Source organism: Notamacropus eugenii, chromosome 6, assembly GCF_028372415.1.
Source record: "Notamacropus eugenii isolate mMacEug1 chromosome 6, mMacEug1.pri_v2, whole genome shotgun sequence".
In the NCBI taxonomy this organism is placed as follows: Eukaryota; Metazoa; Chordata; class Mammalia; order Diprotodontia; family Macropodidae; genus Notamacropus; species Notamacropus eugenii.
The window spans coordinates 47,688,937-47,709,917 of record NC_092877.1 but is presented as its reverse complement, the minus strand read 5'-3'; the positions used below and the strand labels follow the sequence as shown (position 1 = coordinate 47,709,917).

Here is a 20,981-nt window from a genome sequence, read left to right as displayed (position 1 = left end):
ATTGAACAAGTATTTATTAAAAGCACCTCCTATGCGTTTTTGGTCAGGTGGAATACAACGACAAAAAATCTGACAGCCCCTGCCCTCCTGGGCTCTACATTCAAAGAAGTGAGATAATGGATATGTAAGGAACTCCAATAAATACAATATCAAGTCATCTGAAGTGGAGAAGAGAACGGTGAAGGAAGGGAGGACTGAGGGAGGCTTCAAAGGGCAAGATGGCAGCTGGGCTGAGCCTTGAAGAAAAAGGAGGATTCTGGGAGGACTGTCAACACAGAAGCTACCCAAATTAAGGGAAGCTGTCCAGTCAGGGAATGAGTTTTGTAGGTTTGCTTGTCTGGAACACAGAGTACAAGAGAGAAGGGAAAGATGAAAAGGGAGGCTGGAGCCAATCTATGGAAGACTTTAAATACTAGACAGCTTGCATTTTATCCTAGAGGAAGCAGGGAGCCATTGAAGGTTTCTGAGCAGGGGAATACCAGCGATCCAGTCTCAGAAAGATTATTTTGGCAGATGTATGAAGGATACGGTGCAGGGGGAGCCCAAAGAAATCTTCACCTCATCTTGGGGAGAGCTAAGAAACAAGAGAAAGTTTCTAACTTCAGCCCTAATCCTGAAAAAAGAGGCAAGGCAGGGCTTGGAGGCCAGATCAGTCTCTGCTGGATTTCAGGTTGCCCAACCACGACCTTCCCAGTGTCCCCACCTGGCCCTAGGAAACACCCCATTCAACCTACAAACCTAAATGCAAGGCCCCCAAATCCAGCCTCCCATCCCGTTCTGGAGGAGACCAAAGGCGGGGGAGGGTCACAGACAAGGAGCCGGACAAGCAAAGGAGCTACCTGGTTCAGGAAGGAACTGGTCTTACTAGTAAAACAAGTAATTGCCTCAGAAACCATGACCTGGTTATCAAAAAGGGGAAAGCCAAGGCTGTCTCTGTCTGTCTGTCTGGGACTGGGAGGAGGAGAAAAGGTCAAGCCCCAAAAAAGGAATATTCATTCAACAAATATTGACTGAAACCCTAATTACTTGCAAGTTTTAATACCAATGGTTCAGGGAGCTTGAATAATTGGAGCTAGAAGCCTGCAATGTCCTCCCCCTTCCTCCTTCAAAGACAAATTCCTCCTTTCTCTGCCACCCCATCCCTAGGAAGCTTTCCTTGGCTTCCTACTCTCTCTCTCCTCCAAACTCTTCCTGCACTTGATGTCTACCCCGAATGGACCTTCTACATCACTGAGATCAAGGCCATCCAACAGGAGTGTCTTCATCTCCCTCTTCCCTACAGCTCTTGGGTTTACAACCATCGTCCTTCCTCCCTGCTGGTCTCAGAAGTATCTCTTCTCCTGATCCAGACCAAGACCAGTTCCTCCATTTGTACCCTTCATCTAGAGGATGGCTAGGGCCAGGGCATCGTACAAGAAACTGCAGTTAAATTTTCAGTGTGAGTATTTCAGAAATTGACAAAAGGCTACAAATCAAGATTTGATGCTTGTCTAGATGTAAGAAGGGAATGGAGAAAATGTTAATAATGAAACTAAACTTAAAAGTTTGCACTGCTTTGTCAGAGAGCCAACTGATAACATTTACCAGCACGCACACCCTTGCCTTCATCCCTTCATCTCTAGATGGATCTTGGTCCAGTTAACTCCTTTTCCAACTGCTTAAAAACATACTTGCCCGCCCTCAATTTTTTTTTGTTTCTTTTGGAGGCAATCAGGGTTAAGTGACTTGCCCAGGATCATACAGCTAGTGAATGGAACTCAGGTTCTCCTGACTCCAGAATCAGTGTTCTATTCTAGCTGCCCCATCCTTCCTCATTTCTAAAAAGAGACTTCCCCTTCTACCCTGCCATCGTATTTTGCTCCTCTTCTGGAAAGAATATCCTACAGTCACTATCCCTACTCCCCAACATCACCATTCCCTCCTGTCTAAACTTAGCCTTTACCACTCTGCTGAAACTCTTCTCTTCAGATACCAGACCCAATGACCTTAGGTCAGTTCTCCTCATCATGGACCTCCCTGCATTATTTGATGCTGATAACACTCTGTTCTCCTAAAACATACTCTTTCCTACTCAATTTCCACAGTGGTGTTCTTCCTTCTTAGAATCTAAGCTCCATAAGAACAAGAAAAATCCTTGGAAGTAGAAAAGAAATACCAAGGACTCAGACAACTGCGAACTTGGAATTCATGACCATCAAGCATGGCAGGAGTAGTTGTCTTTGTTTTATTAACAAAGACAAGATGTTATTAAAATAAACAAATTTACAAAGCACAGAAGATCATGGATGGGAAGCTCGGCCTACTTAAGAGAACAAACTTTTCATACACTTTTACCAGTATCCATCTGCCACCAAGCAATCATTGGGCTATTAAAAATGATTTTTCTCTAAACATGAAAACAAGACCTCTAACAGATAACAGCATGTTAAATGATATGTTAAGTCAGAAACTCCTTCCTTTCACAGATGAGACTGAAAGGGGAAAAACAGGCAAATGACTTAGCCAAGGTCACAGAGCCTTGTGCCTGACAGTCAATGCCTGTCAGAACTAGAAGGCATCCATGTCTCTTCTCTCCCAGCCTTTCCAGTAGACTGAATCACAATGGAAAGTACTTAAAGATGGAATTCCCTTTAAAATCCTGTTACCAAACCTTCTCATTCATTTAACCTAGTCTCTAGAAGCTGTGAAAAATTTATCTCCTTGCATTGCAGAGCCCAGAGACCATGAGTAAGAAATGATCTAAAGGCAACAGATGTGGTCTATACGTTGGTTTTATTGACTGTTTTTTTTTCCTTTTCTTTAAATCTTTGTTACAAAAGGAAGCTCACTGGATAGGGGAAGAAGATAATATAAAAACAAAAAACAACCTGACTTTCATGAGTACCCTGAAATAGCAGAGTTTTCCTGTACCCCTACATACTAAACCAGAGTAGAAATCATTCTAGTTAAATAGTAGGGTATAGTGGGAAAAGCACTGAATTTGGACTCGGAAGACCTGGATTCAGCTCCTGGCTCTTCTCAGGGCCTCAATTTCCTTGTCTGAAAAAAGAGGGCAAATGGATGTTGTCCAAGGTCCCTCCCAGTTCATAGTCTGTGATCCTGAAAATACTTGAATTCAACCAACCGAACCCACATTTATTAAGTGATTACTAGCAGCCAAGCAGGGCATGGCACTGGTCAATCCAAATCTCTACCATTCAGGACCTTATATCCAAGATGGGAATTGCTAAAACTTTCATCATGGGAGCCAGAGCTGAGATTCAAACCCCAGTCCTAGTAACTTGCCTGTTTCCTCTGGAAGCATGTATGTTTTCAGTGCAAGGGGCAAACAGCAATGACACTGTCCATTTTCCAAATGAAGAAAGAAAAGCCTGGAGAGACTTAGGAGAGATTAAGTCATTCAACCAAGGGTATACAGTCAGTATATGAAAAGAAGCCAGTTTGCCATGCTCCCTCCACACCTATGGCTCCTCTCCTCATCTTAGAAGCATGACCAGGGAAGGGAAATGGGCAGAGCAATGTATGATGCCCAGGGTAGGACTGGGAGAGGGGGTTAAGGGGGTGGTGTCTCACTGCCAACAGCCAAGCCACAGAGAAATTCAGTGACTTGCCTAAACCCCAGGTGCGTGAGGCTCGAGAGGTAGATGAGAGAGGTTCCTGGTGGGCTCCATTTGCCCATGAGCTTTCTGGGACCCCTGAACAGTTCCAAATATATCCAACCTTGACAGAGTCAGAGTCTCAGCCAGTGTGGGGCACTCCCTCATTACTCACTCTTCAGCTGCTTGACAGGATACCCAAGATGGTATAAATCTTTCAGGAAACAAATTTACCAGGCACGGGAAAAATGAGTTTGTCTCCTGCCAAGATACAAAGTGCTCTGATTTCAACAAGTCCGGCAGGGGCAAGGGAAACATGGGGAGAAGAAGACGGTGGGGAGTGAGGGAAGACAGAGGAAGAAAGGTGTGAGAGTGAATAAAGAAGGGGGAGAGTCAGGGAAAGAGAAAGACGGGGGAACAGGCAAGAGGAAGGGAGAGAGATAGAAGGGTGAGACAGAAGAGATGAGTGGAAAGATTGAGAGAGGAAAAGGGATGGGATAGAAGAGAGAAGGGGAAGGGAACTGAGAACAGTAAGAGAAGCTAAAGAAAGAGAAAAAAGGGGCCAGAAAAAAATGTCGCCAAGTCCTCAATCACAATACAATCGAAATCTTCTCAATCAACCCACTCAATCACAATACAAACATGACTCTCATCTCTACAACCTGCCACAGTGAAATCTCAGATGAAGTCTAAACACTTAATGGAAGAAATTGCCTGGAGTCTTTGGCTGGATTTCATCTTCAAAAACTGGAGTAATTTCTGATGAAATAAGAACACTGTGTTTCCCTGAACAAAGGGGAGACTGTGAGTGAGAACAAGGCAGCTAGGGAAGATCCTGTCCAAAATATGAATGGATAGATGGACAGATGGATGGATGGACAGATGGACAGACATGGGAGGACAAAGCTCAGATGCTGAATGAAAGGGAACTCAAGGGAGTTCTCAGAGGGGGCCCCTAGCCTCTTCAACCAGATTTCTTACATGGAACTCCACCCTTTCCCTCCAATATCTCCCCTCTTAGCTAATAACAATCTAATTTTCTTCAACCCTATTCTCTTATCCAAGAGTTTTGATTTAGAGTCAAAATACCTGGATTTAAAGACCCGTCATTCACTACTTGTCTGACCACAAGCAATGTCCTAATCTCAGGCTGATTCCTCATCTGTAAAATGCAGATAATGGCCCCTCACTGTTCATAGAAATTTTGTGGAAGCTAAATGAGGGAAGATAAGTTAAGAGTTTGTAACCATTTTTTAAAATGTTTTAATGGTCCTCTCTTTTTTTTCTTTTTTGCAGGGTCTCACTTTGACTAAACACCCATTCCTCTCCAAATCTACTGCAAAAAAAAAAAAAAAAAGGAAGGAAAAAAGAAAAGCTTAAATAAGTATTGTCAAACAAAACAAATCCACAGTGGCCACAATTCAAAAAAAAAGTTGTCTTCGTACACCGAGTTCATAATCTGCAAGAAGTGGGTAACATGCTTCATCACTGGTCCTGGTTGGTCTTTGACATGGTCAGCATTCCAAAGTCTTTCCAAGTTGTTTTTCTTTTCAATGTCATTACTCGTAGAGTGTTCTCATGAATCCCAGAAAGTTCTTTATTCCAATAAAAGGTCTGTGTTTTCTCTTGTAGAATTATACTGAATTATACTGAAGATAAGTGATTCCTGCTTTATGCCTTTACCTTTTGCCTGTTGGAATATTGTAATCCAGGATCTTCTCTCTTTCATAGTAAAAACTTCCATATCTTCCATGATCTTGACCGTAATTCCTTGGTACTTGAATTGCTTGTTTCTGAAACTTATAGTTTCCTTTGATGTAGGAGTCCTGGATCTTAGCTATAATAATTCCAGGATGTTTACTTCAAGGCTTTCTTGCCGAATTCTATCTTGACTTTGCTTTCTGGTTCTAATAAATTTGGGCAGCTCTCATTTATGATTTTTTTAAATGGGTCCTGGGTTGCTGTTTTTTAACATAGCATGATTTTTCAAGGAGTCCAAGATTCTTAAATTCTACCTCTTTGACCTGTTTTCCAGATCAGTTATTTTTTTGATATCCAATATCTTAATTTTCTACTAATTTTTCAATCTTTTGATTTTGTTCTCAACACTTTTTGCAATCTCATTCATTTTTATTTGGTCTATTGCAGTTTTCAGGGAGTCTGTTACTTGGACAAGATTTACCACTTTTCTCATCTTCTTCATATTCTCCTTCTAGTTCTTTCCTCCAGAGTCTTTCTTTTCTTTTCTTTAATCCCTTGATTCACTTCCTCTAGTATTCATGTAGACCTTATGGAAAATCCTCTTCTTCCTCTGCATAACTAACTCCTTGCAAATGTTATGGTGTTACTCCCTCCTTCTTTATGGTGATTCCTATATCTATACTAAACTGTTATACTAGTCAGTGTTTTCTTTTATTATCTCAGCTTTCATTCTTGAATTGGAGCTTATGCCAAGGACAGGCTCTATAACTCGCTGTACTCTTTAGATGGAGTGGACTGCTTGATTGTTCTAGACTGTTACCTGGGTTCCTGTACTGACCACTTCCTTATATATGTCTGTGCTGAGCATCAGGAATTTTGAGGCATCCCTCCTTGGATCTTTGAGATTCTGAGTGACAGATGTTCAGGGTCCTTTATAGCACTCTTTCACTCTAACATTTTCACAGCTGATGTTTCCTAAACATCGCCTCCTGTTTTCCACCCTAACTGTGTCCTGTGCCAGGGTCTTGTGGTGGGGAGGACTGGAAAATGAAGAGTAAAAACTGAAAGAAGAAGCTTAGAGGTCACTGATTACAGCCTCCTCATTTTATAGTTGACAAAACCAAGAGGGGGGGAAGGTGAATTGCCTGAAGTCTTCGAATTCCAAACACATAGCTCTTTCCATTTTACCAGAGATGGAAGAGAACCAGGCCTCGCCTTATAGTGTCGAAGAGTAGAGTTGGACATTGCTACCTTTCTCCTTCCTCTCAGAGCTGTTTGTTCTAGGAAGTCTGGGCTACAGAGTAGAAAGGCAAAGATCGTAGAACCATAGAATGTTAGACCTAGAAAAGACCATTTTACCAGTGAAAAAACTGAGGCCCAAAGAAGCTGACATACTGAGGTTCAAAAACCATGTCAAGAGCTAGGACAGTTTCTGGGTCACTTCCACTATATCAGATTTATAAGATACCTTATATAGTTGAGAACCTCAGGGCCTACCTCATGTCTCACATCCTTGGGAAATCCTTCTCCTCCAAGCCACTCTACAGTCCACCTTCCCTTAGTAGACCCCCTCTGGAACTGCTCAGCTGATTAAAAACATCCCAATCCCAGCCAGTCAACACACTCAGAGATGCCCCCAGTGTTGAGGTTCCTGCCCCAATACACACTTGTACAACTGATGTCCCCTGGACTGCTTACTCTTTTCCCTCTCCCCCTCTTCAAATTCTCCTCCTTCTTCAACACTCAAGTTACACTTCCTCTGGGAGGCCTTTGGTGTCCACCACAGACCTCAGAGAATATTTCTCTTCTTCTGACTCCCGAGGGGCATGTAGTCTGAAGCAAAAGTCTGATCATACATGACTCAGTCATATATTACACAGCAATGTTCTCTTCAGGTCTTAGCTCCCCAGTTGGACTGAGGATACCCTATCTCCTACAGTGAATGCCTGGACAAAAATATAGTAATGTGGGGTAACAAAAAGAGCACTAAATTGTTGTCAGATGGATCTGGCTTTGGGCCCCAACACTACTAACCAGAAGGGACTTTGAGCCGCTCACTTCTCTTTTTCTCCATAAAACAAGAAAGTTGGGTTCAGTGATCTCTATGATTCCTTCCTGCTCTAAATCATATGGTCCTGGGACTCTATAAATACGGGATAATTTCAGGAGGTCTACAGATATAGTAGAAGGAACCCTACCTAGCCTTGGAGTTAGGTGAAATGCTCTCCCAATTCCTGTTCTATCTGTCTCTACATGGGTATATGGCTTATCATGGCTCTGGGCCTCAGTTTCCCCATCTAAGCTTTGGAACTCTCTGGTCTCTAAGGTCCCTTCCAACTCCAGTGTTCCCAGAATAGAGAAGCTAGGAGAATAGCCAAGAGTTCTGCCCAAGACACAGCTGCAAATCCCAGGATCCCCAGCTCACCCTGACTCCAGCTCCAAGACACTGAGAGCCCTTGGAAAAACTGCTTTAAAAAAAAATGAGACTTCTGTCTTCATCTGCCCAACTGGAGCAACCACAGAATTACCACAGGTGCTCAACTGCAAGGTGTCCTGGGCCCCCTGGAATGAAAGACCCTGGATAAACACAACAAGCTAGTAACCCACCCCAACAGACACAACCGGATCCCAAAGCTAACTCAGGGAAGGCAGAGGGTCAGCTCTCCATCACAATGAACCAAATAAGACCACCTCCAGAGATTCACACCAGAAGAAAAGCTTACTTATACTCCTCTCCAAAGAGACACCAAAGGCAAGGGGAGGGGGAGAGAGAAAAACAGCAGAGGGAAAGTTAAGTGACTCTCCCAAGGTCACACAGCTCCCCAGTCCTCGCATTAGGGGAATGAACTGATATCCCAAAGTCCTAGTTTTGATTAAACCCACAAAAACCCCTAAAAGCATCCTCAGCATAAAAGACAAACTTAGGGGGAGAAACGCAATGGGACAAGTGGTTTATTAAGTTAAACGAAGCTGGGGAAAAAAAATATTTCCACTGATTATAGCAACACTAGGACTCCGTGTGAAAGGGGAGCATTGAAGGGCAGGATTTTCAAACACACTCCAGATTCTCACTGGGGCGGCCAGCCTAGGGAGCAGAGAAAGCACCATTGATTCTCCGCCTTCGCAATGAATAAAGGAACGGCCTCACATTTACTTTTTCCAGACCAGGCAAAAGAAGACTTTTGTTCAGGGTTTTTTCCCCTCCGCCCCTCTTGGTGACAATGATTTATTTACCGTTTCCAGGAGCGAGGGCCAAAATGGGCCAAGAACATCATCTCAAGTCCATTCATTTCCCCAAGCATCAGAAAAGGCTTTCCTCCCCCAACCCAGACTGTACAAACTCCCGTTCAACAAGCCTGAGGTCTTAGCAGGCCCAGTGCCTGAATCTACCCTCCTCTTTGGCCACCTCAATCCACCGTCTGGACTCCAGGCTAAGAGTTTGGGTGCTTCCCACCCAAAAATGCCACCTTAGAGAGGAAACTCTTCCACTTTAACATCAAAGTCTGGTAATATGGAAAGAACGTTGGACTTGTACAAGAAGACCTGAGTTCCAACCCGGCCTCAGACACTTACTTAGCTTCATGACCCCAAGCAAGATACTTCACCTCTTCTCAAACTCAGTTTCCTCATATGTAATAATGGGTATAATAACAGAACCTACTTCACAGGCGTGTTAGGAGATTCAAATGGGGTAATATTTGTAAAGAACTATGAAAATCTTAAGAGCGCTATCTGTATAAAATGCTAGTTATTACTGTTGTTATTAATGAGCTCATTCAGTCAGTCAGCCCTGAAATATTAGCCACCAAAGATGAGCATTTAAAGCAATATAAATTCAAATCTGGCATGCATTTACTTATTGTATGTCAACTCTTTTGGGAAGTAGCAAGTCCAAATGTAAGCCCCTCCTGGAGGGGTCTCTGTATCCCTGACAAGTAGAGGATAATTAATTAAACACTTGTTGGATTGAATTAAACAGAAGTGGGGACTCAATCCCTTCTCTCAGATAACTTACAGTCTAAACTCCAGGGATTACCATTTTACAGAAAGTTCTGCTCAAGTTTTACAACTGGAAGCATCGTCCTACAATGTTTCAGCTCTATATGGAGACCAACCAAGGTTCTCGAAGACCATGCCAGTCAAAGGTCAAGTCTGGCCAGCCCTACCATTTGAAAATGCTTATCACCAGGCAGATGGCCCCAAAGGAGTGAATTTTTGGATCACAGCATATCAAAGACCATCACTGAAAGTGGAAGGCTTGGGCTCTGAACAGTGGAGAGGGAGATGCATGTGGCCAGAGAATCTTAAGAAACTGCCAATAAAGACAGTGCTCTGAAATTTGGGGGATAAATGCTACTTTCACGACAAGTAAAAAGGCCTATTTTAATTTACTTTAATAGACTGGCACCCTTTAACAGGGATAGGGAACCTATGACCTAGAGACCACATGTAGCCCTCTAGGTCCTCAAGTGGTGGCCCTCTTATGGAAGGGATTCAGTCAAAGGGCCACATGTGAGGACCTAGAGGGCCACATGTGGCCTCAAAGCCACAGGTTCCCCACTCTTGCCATATAAAATCAAAGTGGTGACATGAGTCCTTTTCTAAAATCGAGAAACCACTGGCCATGAGGGATTGGAGTAAGAAAGGCTTAGTGTGATTCAGTGAAAAGAGAGAACACACAGTTATATAGTGAGGGAAACCAGGTGTGAACCCTGCCTCTGATATACACTTCCTAAGTGAACCTGGATTTCAATTTTCTTATCTGTAAACTCTCAATTTAGGATTCTTTATGGTCTATGATCCTTATGACTACAGGTACAACTCAGAGAAAAAATCCTTTTGTCCTTCAATGCAGAAAACAGAGGAAGTCCAAAAGGGTCAGAAACCATTCAACAGGAAAAGTTCACACCTTGGAAGCACTTCCCAGCATGCAACACAGGGAACACCTTCTGGTTTACCAATCTCCTTGCAAAAGTGTTTTGGACTGAATCTCTCCAATCTTCTCTACAAGAAAGGAAACTGGAATAACTCCAAAAAATGAAAAGAAGGTAAATATTGGAGTATTTTAAAGTTGTTTGTTTTCTAATTCGCAAACTAAGTGAGAATTTAGGGAGGGTGTTGATTGCAGTGTTTTGTTTTTAAATAAAGAAATTTTGAAAGCAGCAACTTCTCTCTCCTCTCTCTCTCTCTCTCTCTCTCTCTCTCTCTCTCTCTCTCTCTCTCTCTCTCTCTCTCTCTCTCTGTCTAACAGAAATCTGAAGGAAAACTGACAGCATGCAATATTTATTTTCTTAGTACCTCTTTCCAGGTCTAATGATACTTTGTTGGTTTAAGAACATGTATGACATTCACAACTTGGCCCACTCGCAAACAATACATTTGGGAAAGAAATATGAAGGCTTAGGGGGCCAAAGTCCAAAAAAAGAAAAGTTGATTCCTTGTCACTTTCTTTCCTTTTCCCCCTATTTCTGGGAGAAACACAAAAAAAAAAGAAAAAAAAATATCCCCCCAAACCTTTCATTTCCTTTCCAGGTTGTCCCTTGTCTATGTGGGTCTCTTGAACCCAGGAGAGCTTAGAATTAAGAGATGAATTCTGAGACCAGGTATGCCCGTACAGAAACAGGCTTGAGAGGAAACCGAGTCCTTAGAAGGGTGAAGGAAAAGGAAGTTAGTAAGACTGAATTCTATTGGCTTTAAACCAGAGTCAAAAGCCAGCTAAGGGTAACAGGAAGTCTCTGGGGCATTCAGAATCTTAGTCTCTTCTCCAGTATGGTCAATCTTATAAAAGGACCACCTGTCTGAAACGAGGAGATCTGAGTATAGGCTGAATCCTTTGTCACTGGACATGACCCTGAGGGCAGATCTCGTAAGCAATATGGGCTTCAGTTTTCTCATCTGTACAATGGGATTAATAATATGTCTTCTCCTGTAAAAGCTATCCTTAGAAAAGTTATTTGTAAAATCTTACTGAACTATAGAAATGAAAGTGATTGTTATTATCCTATAAAATTAATCCCAGGAGATGACCAGCCACTCAGCCTCCCCATTTGCCCACCAAACTCTGGCCAGTGCCAGCAGCTCAAAGAGAGGAGTGTCTCATGCCAGGCCCAGTGACACTGAATAACTCCCTCCTGAGCAGCGAGGTTTGAATTCCAACCCTGAAACTCCCACCCATTCCCCTCCCCCCATAGAGGGGCTTCTCTTGGGCTGGGCACTGGACAGGACTTTGGTGGGCTTCCCAACTGGCCCGTAATGAGAGAGGGCACAAGGGACAAGCTAGATCAAAGAAGATGAAAGAGAAATCAAAGTCCAAATCTCGGTGCCAATTCAGGGTTGGGGAGGTGGGGTGGAAGGGGGATTAACCCATTCCCTTCCAAAGGAATATCAATTCCCCTAAGCCAAGATACCAGAGCACCCCTTGCCCTGTCTGGGTGGCGCTGATCCCAAACTTGTGGGCAGCCCCCACCCACCGGACTAGTCTCTCCCTGGGCAGGAAGGAGGGGGCAGGGACGTGTGTGGCATTGGGCCGAGCCTGGGCCATCCTACTGGACCTGCTGCAGCCCGACCCAAACATTGCCATATACGGTCACTCAAGGCGCAGGAAGGGCTTGGAAACCGCCGCTCCAATTGGAGGGGGCTCTGAACCACAAGCCAGGAAACGATGGGGTATGAGAGGAGGCAGAGGGTGAGCTAACACTAATCCATCCCCCTGACCCTAAGAGTAGAGAGTCCAAGGAAAAGAGACCGGGGGAACCATGAGGATGCCAGTCGGTGTCTAGCTCTTGTCCCCAGCTATGTATGCCTCACAGGAGCCTTCAAGCCAAACCTGGTATCCACTCCTGACCCAGCAAATTGCAAACCCCATTTGTTTCCAGGGGACATATACCATTGGGACACACGGCCAGTTCTCAAGGAGATTTCTTCCCACCCCTAAAAATACTCCATGTGAACCTTTCTCCACTAGTCCTAGGCAGGGTCACTCAATGATGCCCTCCCCCACACTCCAATAGCCGCAGGACCCTGCTATAACACTGAGGATCATAATAACAGCTCCAAATAAGATGTGGCCCCAACCGTACCAATAGGAAACCTACTATTTCATAGCTCCAGACATGGTATTGGACAAATCATATTATTACGTGCTTCTGGTCAGATCACAATTACACAAATCAAGACATGTCACTGCTCTCCCAATTCGTTCAGGGGAACAGCTTGCTTTCTCTATGACCATGGTCACCTTTCCAACTTTCTGAAACATATTCTCCAAGATGGGCTATGAAACCAGCACACAGGAGCAGGAAATATTTTCACCACTGTCCAATAGGCTCTGTCTGTGGGTCTCCATTTCCAATAACAACACCTATCCTCAGCGCCAAGGAGCTATTTCCCCCTCCTCCCCTAGGGATAAAATGAATAAGATGTATTATGTTAACCTCCACCCTCCTATCTGTGTTTGTGTGGCCCTAGAAGCCAGGACTCAGCGGGTGCATTCCCTCGCTTTCTCTCTGAATATACATGATAGTTTTATCTTTTGGAGAAAAAATTGCAATTTTCATCCATGACATCTTCATGCAGCCCTGGCCAGCTTCCGCTATAGTGAGCTTTTCTCTCCCTTGGGCTCCAGAATCACTTGGAACACTCCAGTTCTCCCGTTTCTGCCTCTTTACCAAAGTTTCACCTCTGTAAACCACTCACTGTAACTCAGACACCCACGTCTTCCTCGAACCAGATGAGCACATGACCCCAAAAGAATGGAGATTCCAGCGCAGAGTAGAGAGAAAATATGAGGCAAGGAAGATTATTCTGTGTGTGTGTGTGTGTGTGTGTGTGTGTGTGTGTGTATCTATATCTGTACTTGAGGGCTGAACCAACTTCGAGAAAAAACACATCCATGAGGTCACCTTCTTCCCTCCATTCCCCACAATGGCAGCAGGCCCCATACCAACTGGAATCCAGACTGCCTCCTTGTATGCTTCAGTGCTGTTTTCCCCCTCACTCATCTCCCAGATACCTGGCCTTTGAGGCACTCTGGCCTCTTGTTACCAAAAATGAAGTGGGTCTTTACAAGCAAATGGGTTTCTAAGATGATATTAGCTGGTCTAAATGATCAGCTACCCAAGCCAAAGACCAAGAGAGAAAGAAGTATTGAATGGTTAATCCATGCTGTTGTTATTTCTTCATCCTCCTGCCTGGGCAGGGGGAGAGTTGGGGAAAGGGGGAAGAGGGGCTGAGATGCTAACTCAGTTAATTGTAGTAGAAAGCCCACCCCTTCTGCAAGGTGAAGGCAGACCCCCTCCTCCCCAGAGCAGCCCACTGCTTCTTCCAGCTTTTTCTCCTTTAGGCTCCCATTGGTCACCTCCCCCTTCAGGGCTAGGGCTTTATTTTGTCTTTGTTGTTTTTTGTTTTTTTTTAACTCTTGTCTTGGGGGTAGGTTGGCAGGGTCACCTGCTTATTGAAATCTGAGTGCCTGGCCTGGGGTGACCAGAGCTCAAATATGCAGTAGCTGTTGAAGACTGTCACAGGTCTGTCAGCTGGGACAATCCATGGATGTATTTGTTTGGCCCGCTACTGGGAAGACACAAGGGGTGGCCTGGCAGGGAGGGGAAGAGGGGGATAGGGAGGCCCTGCCAGGCAGCCAGGAATGCTATTGTTTGCTTTCAACCATGACACCCAAAATCTGGAAGCTGCCTAACCAAGGCTTCTTCTCCCCTACCCCTTACTAAACAAAGTCATTCCCTAGAACTCACCTGTAGCTATCATCTTCTCTTAAAAAAAAGAAAAGAAAGAAAGAGAAAATATATTCCAAAAAACAAAACCAAAAAAAAGAGAGAAAACTAGCTTGTCTTAATTAATGATGTCACACCCTCCAGCCCAGAGCCAGGTGGGAAAATGTGTGTAAGTAAGAACATGGCCTGCTTTTATGCATCAGTGCACAAATCTATATGCCTGCAGTGGGAATGCAGAACCAATCCAAGGAGAGACAGAGATAGAGAGAGACACATTTCAGACTTTTGGAAAGGAAATCCAGTTTACATACAAACAATGAAATAACTAGGTAAACCACCAGCAGGCAGCTGGGAAGAGCCAAAAACTGCCTGCCTCCTGGGAGTTCAGTCTACTCACCTCGGGCAGAATCAGACATCGAGAAAATCCCCAAGAAGAGGAAAGCAAACCAAAATTCCATCTCTGGGCTTACGTCCTCCTCATGCACAAATGGTCTGTGGTCTCAAAATCTGGAAAAAAGAAAAGGGAGGGGGGGGTGGAGAGGAGAAGGGAAAAAAGAGGATTCAACATCTTCGATCCTCCAGAGCCAGGGTGAATCAAACACCACAAAACAAAGACCCTCTAACATCAGATCTCTCTGCCCTCCAGAGCTGGCTCTCCCTTAAATCTGGGTTTTCACTGACTATCAATCCCAGGTCCCTAAGAATCGAGGCTTCACCTACAAGGGGGCGGGCAGGCAGGCCCAGGTCTCTCCTCTGGTTAGGCTTAAAAAAACAAACAAAAAAAAGTTGACCAATTCTCAAGACCAGCCAAAAACAAAAACCAAAACCAACCAGCCCCAGAAGCAGTAAGCGATCAAGGAAGTCTGTGAGAAAGCCCAGGAGCGAAACTGAAGAACTAAGTCTTCCCATTCATCTTGGGTCGGAATGTTCTGCCCAGGGAAGCACTATGGAACCCCCTGCGCAGGCTGGCTCTGGCTGCATTATCTGAAGGCTGAATTATTCTTAGCAGCCGCTTACTGCCTCGCCTGGCCTCCCCTCCCCTTAACCCCCCCTCCCATTATTTAAAGTTGCACTTGCTGCTGGCTCCTGTCAGAAAGGAAGTTGGGCTCCTGTTTCTTCCAGAGAAACAACAGAAAGAATAGGAAAGGGGAGATGGGGGGGGGGGGGGTCGGAATCTTTCTAGGTATCAAAGCCAGACAAAGGGTTTACATTAATTACACTCCGCTCGACTCCTCTACCTCTCACTCTCTAAACACTGTCTGAATTCCTGGCCCTTGTAAACTCCCAGTTGTAAGTACTCCGTGCCCTGGGGACACACAACACGAAGGCAGCCCGTCCAACTAGGAGAATAATCGCACCCAGCCATTAGCCTACAAATTTGCACCAGAAGTTCTTGAACGTGGAGAAAAAGACATGGGAGGTGAAGGGAGGGGGAATATTGGGAGGCTCTGCCCCCAGGCCAGGGGCAGACCTAGCCCACGTGGGGGGGAGGGAGCAAAGGGAGGGAGTGCAAGACATGCACAAGGTTTCCAGTAGTTGGACAGGGGAGAAGGGGAAATTTTAAAAGAGTTGTTAAAAAAAAAAAAAGTACTGTGGAGATCCCTGAGCCTAGGGAGGACAAGGTGACTCAGTGTGACCCCTGGATCTGTGGGGAAAATGGATTTCCTCAACCCTCAGGAAAGACCCCCCCCCCCTCGTCCCCCAACACACTCTCTCTCTCTCTCTCTCTCTCTCTCTCTCTCTCTCTCTCTCTCTCTCTCTCTCTCTCTCTCTCTCTCTATTTCACACATACACACACACACACACACACACACACACACACGAGACACTCTAGTCTCTTAAAAAAAAACAAAAAAGCTCTTACTGGAGGGTCAGGACCAGCTCCTGAAGAGAGCCTGAGAAGAGCCCCTAAAGAGGTCACGGTTACAGCCCCAGACCATATCCTCAAGGCGAACTGCTACCCTTCCAGAAATACTCCCCATCTCAAGAAACGACCACTGACCATGGCTGTTTTCTCACAAAGATTGTGTTATCATCCACACACATCACTCCTCCCCCCATAACAAGATAGCGTATTTGGGTTGATTACATCGAAGGGAGAAGGGGACAGACAGATGATTTTCAAGTTTCATGTTACGGTTGGGGACTGAAGCTGGGAATCAGAAAGTGGCCCGGGGGCAAGAAGGGAGGACAGACTCTGCCTTTTCCAAAAGTAAGGGGTTCGTTTATCCAGCACCCCTTCCCTCCTGTCTCGGGGAATCGCTGCCTCACTGGACTCTCTCGTCTTTGCCAATTTCCTTGCCCAGAACCACCTGCCATCAGCCAAGGCCTGAGCTGCTCAGCTATGTGGGGAGAACCGAGGGTCTCCAGTCATTAGAAAGGGAAGCAGCTGAGGAGAGTCCAGAGACCACTGAGACAGGGGTCTGCCTAGAGTATGGAAAAAAGGGACCCCCTTACCCCTACTGACCAAGGGAGACCTCCCACTAAGAATCAAAAATCCCCACTAAGCAGAAGAATTCTGCGAGCATCGGAAGCCCCCATTCACCAAGGAGAGCCTTTGCTTAGGGTTCAAGGGAGAACCGAGAACCCCTTCTCATTGATAAGAGGGCACCTGCCTGGGCTGGAGAATAGACGAGACCTCCCTCCTCCCGGTCCAGACTGCCTGGGACAGGGGAGATTCGAGAAGTCCCACTGATCGGGGAATGGGACCTGTTTCAGCTAGGGGAGCCCAGAGAGCTCCCACAGACTACAGGAAGAATCCATTTGCTCAGTTCCAGGACCCCAGAGCCGGGGAGCGGGGTTGGGGGTGGGGGACTCACCTCAAGCCGCTGGGACACCCGCCCCGCTGCTCACAGACTCCCGCCGGGGTATCGGTCCCGGTTCATTCCTAGGGCTTCCTCCCACCCTTGTCGCAGTAAATCCAGCCTCCTCAGTCTCTCCCTGCGGGTAGCAAGCTCCTCATGGTAGCCTCAGTCCTTCCGCCCTCCCGAGCAGGGCTAAGGCAGGCGGGGCGAGCACAGGAGGGAGGGCGGTGCAGCGGGGGCACTACCTGGCGTACTCTGTCGGCTCGCTAGCCTGCCGGCCTGCCTGCCTTTCCCTCCCGCGGGGCCCGGGCCAGGGCTGGGGCCGGGTCCGAGGGGGCGGGGGCAGCAGGCGGCGGGAGCCCAGCTCCTCCCCGGCGGGGGGTGGGGACGGGACGGGGCGGGGCTGGGCAGGCGGAGGGCAGGAGCCCCCAGGGCGCGCCCAAAGATACCTGCGGCGGTCTGCCGGGCACAGGCACCACACTGCGCTGGGGTTTCACCGCCCGGAGGGCGCCGATTAGGTGGGAGAGCTCGCGGATGGGCGAGGGAGGCTCCCCGGGGCCGCAGGACACGCACGCACGCACCGGCCACCCTGCCCTGCCCTACCCAGCCCTGCCCAGCCGCCGGGCCCGGATCCCCCACGCAGCTGGCCCCGGCACAGATGTGGCGGGGATGCCCGCGCGGAGTCGGGTGGGGGAATGAGGGGACCCGCAGCGCCGAAGAGGGAGCAGGGGAGGGTTCGGAGCTCCGAGCGAGACGGGGCAGGCCGGCCGGGGAGCGCAGGGCAGACGTGGGGAGAAAGTAGGGAAAAGTTGGAGGTTCGCAGCCGGCGACAAGCAACCTTCCCCGCGGGGCTTTGTGGCTCTGGCCGAGCGCGACCCGGCCTGGGCGCCCGCCCTGCCCCGCCCCGCTACAAAACTTTCCACCAATCGGAAGGCGCCGCCCCTCCCCTCTTTCTCTCGGACTCTCTCCGTCCTCCCTCCCGCGGGTTAACCCTTATAGAGCGGGGCGGGCAGCGCAGTAGGTCCCCCCAGCGCAGCTCAAAGGCGCAGGTCACCCCCTGCTGCCCGGAGCTGGCCATAGCTCCCTCCCAGGTTCTGTCAGCCAGAGCGCGCAGGAGGAGGAGGAGGAAGATGAGGAAAGAGGGGAAAGTCTGGGGAGTACACTAGCTCCGCCAGTTAATGTAAGTACTGCCAGTGTGACTTTGGGAAAGTCTTTTCTCTCTCCAAGCCTCAGTTTTCCTGCCTATGAAATGATAGATCTGGACTAAATGACTTCTGTGGTCCTTTCTAATTCAAAATCCTGTGACGGGGTCTAGGGTAGGAAGAGAAGAAAGCAAAGGAGGAAATACAGCACTTTAAGGCTTTCCAAGTCCGCAGGTATATCTCCCCACAACCCAGTGAGGATAGAAAGTTCTGTGGCGTAAGTATTATTGACATTCAGATGAGTAAAGTGAGCCAGTAAATGGCAGAGGACGGCTTTAAACTGACCCAAGCCCAGCTCTCTTCACTCGATCAGAGATCTCAAAGTGTGGTCCCAAGTCCTCGAGGTCACAACTCATTTTATAATAATTCTGTGATGTCATTTGCCTATTAAAACACTCCCTTTTCCAGCTACTTATCTGTGTGAGACCGGATTTCATTTACTTCAACCAAAACATATAGCGACAGATTGAATGTAGAAGCAAATATGAGAACCCGGCTGTCTTCTACTGAGCCAGACATTAAAGAGATTTGCAAAATTATATAAAACAATGCTAATTCTCATTAAATTGTTTTGTTTTGGAAAGTATAATTATTTTTCCTGTAAATGTGTTATTTATAGTAATGTAACAAGCTTATTTTAAGCTAATATTTTGGAAATTTATCAGTTTTAATTTTAACGTGGTAAACTGCCTATAGACATAACCCACATAAACAAAACCCCTTTCAGGTCCTCAATAACTGAGTGGAAAGGGGTCCTGAGATCAAAAAAAAAAAAAAAAAAACAGAGTAGCTGCACTATACCATGCAGTCTTTATGGAGGAGAAGCCTGATCTGAGACTTCGCACTCAGCCCCAGTGAATGTGACCCCAAGAGTTTTCTTCTTCCACCCTCCAATCCTGAATCCCTCCTTCCAGACTCCAATCTCCCAGGTCCTCTCTGCACATGCCTGCCAAGCACATGAGCGTTCCTGTACAGTATGGTAGGAAAGAAGAAGCACCATGGCCTGGGAATCAGCACACCTGAATTGCACTTGGTTCTAACAAATAGTAGCTGAGAGATTGGCTAAATTTCTTCTCTTCTCTGAGCTTAGATTTGCTTCTATGTAAGGAGGCAATTACATCTGCTTTACTTTTACTTTTTATTTCTTTTGAAATAATCCTTAAAGAGTAATATTAATAGAGCCGTTATGATGATGAAGGTTTGGCATGGGACTACAACAATACTTATACAAATTACATGTAAATGACCTATTTTATGCAAATATCCATGCTCCAACCCCCTATGGCCTGATATCTAAGAACCTTGTGGGATTCCCAGACTGATGGGGAGAGAGATGTTGTACAGGAAGGAGTTTAAGCCAGGAGGCCGAAACTGAAGTATAATGGAAGGGTCACTGAATTTGGAGTCAGAAGAGCTGAGTTCATGTCTCTCTGTGTGTTCGTCCTTTGTTGCCAAAGAAGACCATGCCATCAGAGAAATGATGAAATGATTTACACTTGACTTTGTTTTGAGTGAAGAAGGGCTGTGCAGGTCACCAGCCTCACTTCTCCCCCAGAGCCATCTGAATCCAGTCACCAGATGCTCATCAGGATGACTGGAGATGACCCAGAATGAGGCAATTGGGGTTAAGGGACTTGCCCAAGGTCATATAGCTAGTGAATGTCAAGTGTCTGAGATGAGATTTGAACTCAGGTCCTCCTGCTTCTGTACTGGTGCTCTATCCACTGCACCACCTAGCTGCCCCCTCATGTCTCTGTACGACTTTAGGGAAAGGAGAAGGGAAGCACCATTTATGAAGGACCTCTTATGTACCAGGCACTGTGCTATGCACATTATATAAACATCTCACTTGATGCTCATAACAGCCCTAGGAGATAAGTGCAGTTACTAGCCCCATCTAACAATTGAGGATACTGAGGCAGTTAGAGGTATGTGACTTGCCCAGAGTCACCCAGCCAGGAAGTGTCTGAGGCCAGATTTAAATGCAGACCAGCTCTCTAATCCATGGTACAACTCATCTGCTTTCAGGTATATCACTCCATGTCCTTGGGCCTCAGTAAAAGGAGAATGTTGATGGAGAAGGCCTCTGAGGTAGCTTCCCAGCTCTATGAACCTATGTGTTTCTACTTATTGGACTGGCAAGGATTTTGTGCTAAAAATCCCTGAGAATCAAATGCATAGTCAACCCATAATTACTACTTAGCCACTCCATCCAAAACAAACAATTTACCAGCCCCCCAACAGGGCAGTGTGGTATAATGGAAAAAGCATAGGATTTGGAAACAGAGGCCTTGCTTTGAAATCCTGTATACTTAACCTCTTTGACCTTCAGTTTCTTCACATGAAATAGAATGGGAAAACCATGTTGAATTATAGGATCACTTAAAGTCTCTTTCCATTCTAAATCCTATAAAGATATCCCATAATTCCTTACCTTGACCCTAAAATTTCTCTAGCATGAATGGTCCTCCCACCCTCCCCATTCAGCATGTGCCACATGCCTGGCACATGTTGTGATACAATTGTTTTTCAGTCAACTCCTTGTGACCCCATTAGGGGTTTTCTTGGCAAAGATACTGGAGTGATTTGCCATTTCCTTCTCCAGCACATTTGACAGATGAGGAACTGAAGCAAACAGGCTTGAGTGACTTGCTCAGAGCCACCTAGCTAGGAAGTGTCTGAGACACATTTGAACTCAGGAAGTTTAGTCTTCCTGACTCCAGGCCTGGCACTCTATCCATTGTGCCATCTAGATTGTAACCTAGGATTCCTTGTAAATGGTAGCTATTGTAATTCTTATCTTTCAAATTCCATTGGTAAATGGGTCTAGTCCACAATCCCACACTCACAACTAGACTATAAGCACACTGGGAGCAGGGTCTCTTTCTTGTAAGTATATTAGATTTGGAGCTAGAAGGAATTTCGAGAGTAATCTTGTTGAAAATTGCCCTT

General features: G+C 46.1%; 2 protein-coding genes across 4 annotated transcripts in view; one reads left to right on the top strand and one right to left on the bottom strand.

Annotated features, from left to right (window-relative positions):
- FGFRL1 (fibroblast growth factor receptor like 1) overlaps window positions 1–17,138 on the bottom strand; it is a 132,810-nt gene extending 115,672 nt beyond the window's left edge. Inside the window, exons 1-2 of one of the 2 annotated variants that reach the window (XM_072619917.1) lie at window positions 16,843–17,138; window positions 14,421–14,530 (exon numbers count right to left, since the gene is read on the bottom strand). In XM_072619917.1, coding sequence (XP_072476018.1) covers window positions 14,421–14,481 — 61 coding nt within the window. In that variant the 5' untranslated portion in view covers window positions 14,482–14,530; window positions 16,843–17,138. Of the gene's footprint in view, window positions 1–14,420; window positions 14,531–14,854; window positions 14,977–16,842 lie in introns of those variants that run through there. The other variant, XM_072619918.1, reaches the window with a different exon arrangement.
- Window positions 17,139–17,267: 129 nt separating this feature from the next.
- LOC140510961 (purpurin-like) overlaps window positions 17,268–20,981 on the top strand; it is a 32,645-nt gene continuing 28,931 nt past the window's right edge. Inside the window, exon 1 of one of the 2 annotated variants that reach the window (XM_072619920.1) lies at window positions 17,268–17,345. Coding sequence is in view for 1 of the 2 variants with exons in the window: in XM_072619919.1 (XP_072476020.1) it covers window positions 18,006–18,007 (2 nt within the window). In the remaining variant the exon portion in view is untranslated. Of the gene's footprint in view, window positions 17,346–17,707; window positions 18,008–20,981 lie in introns of those variants that run through there. The other variant, XM_072619919.1, reaches the window with a different exon arrangement.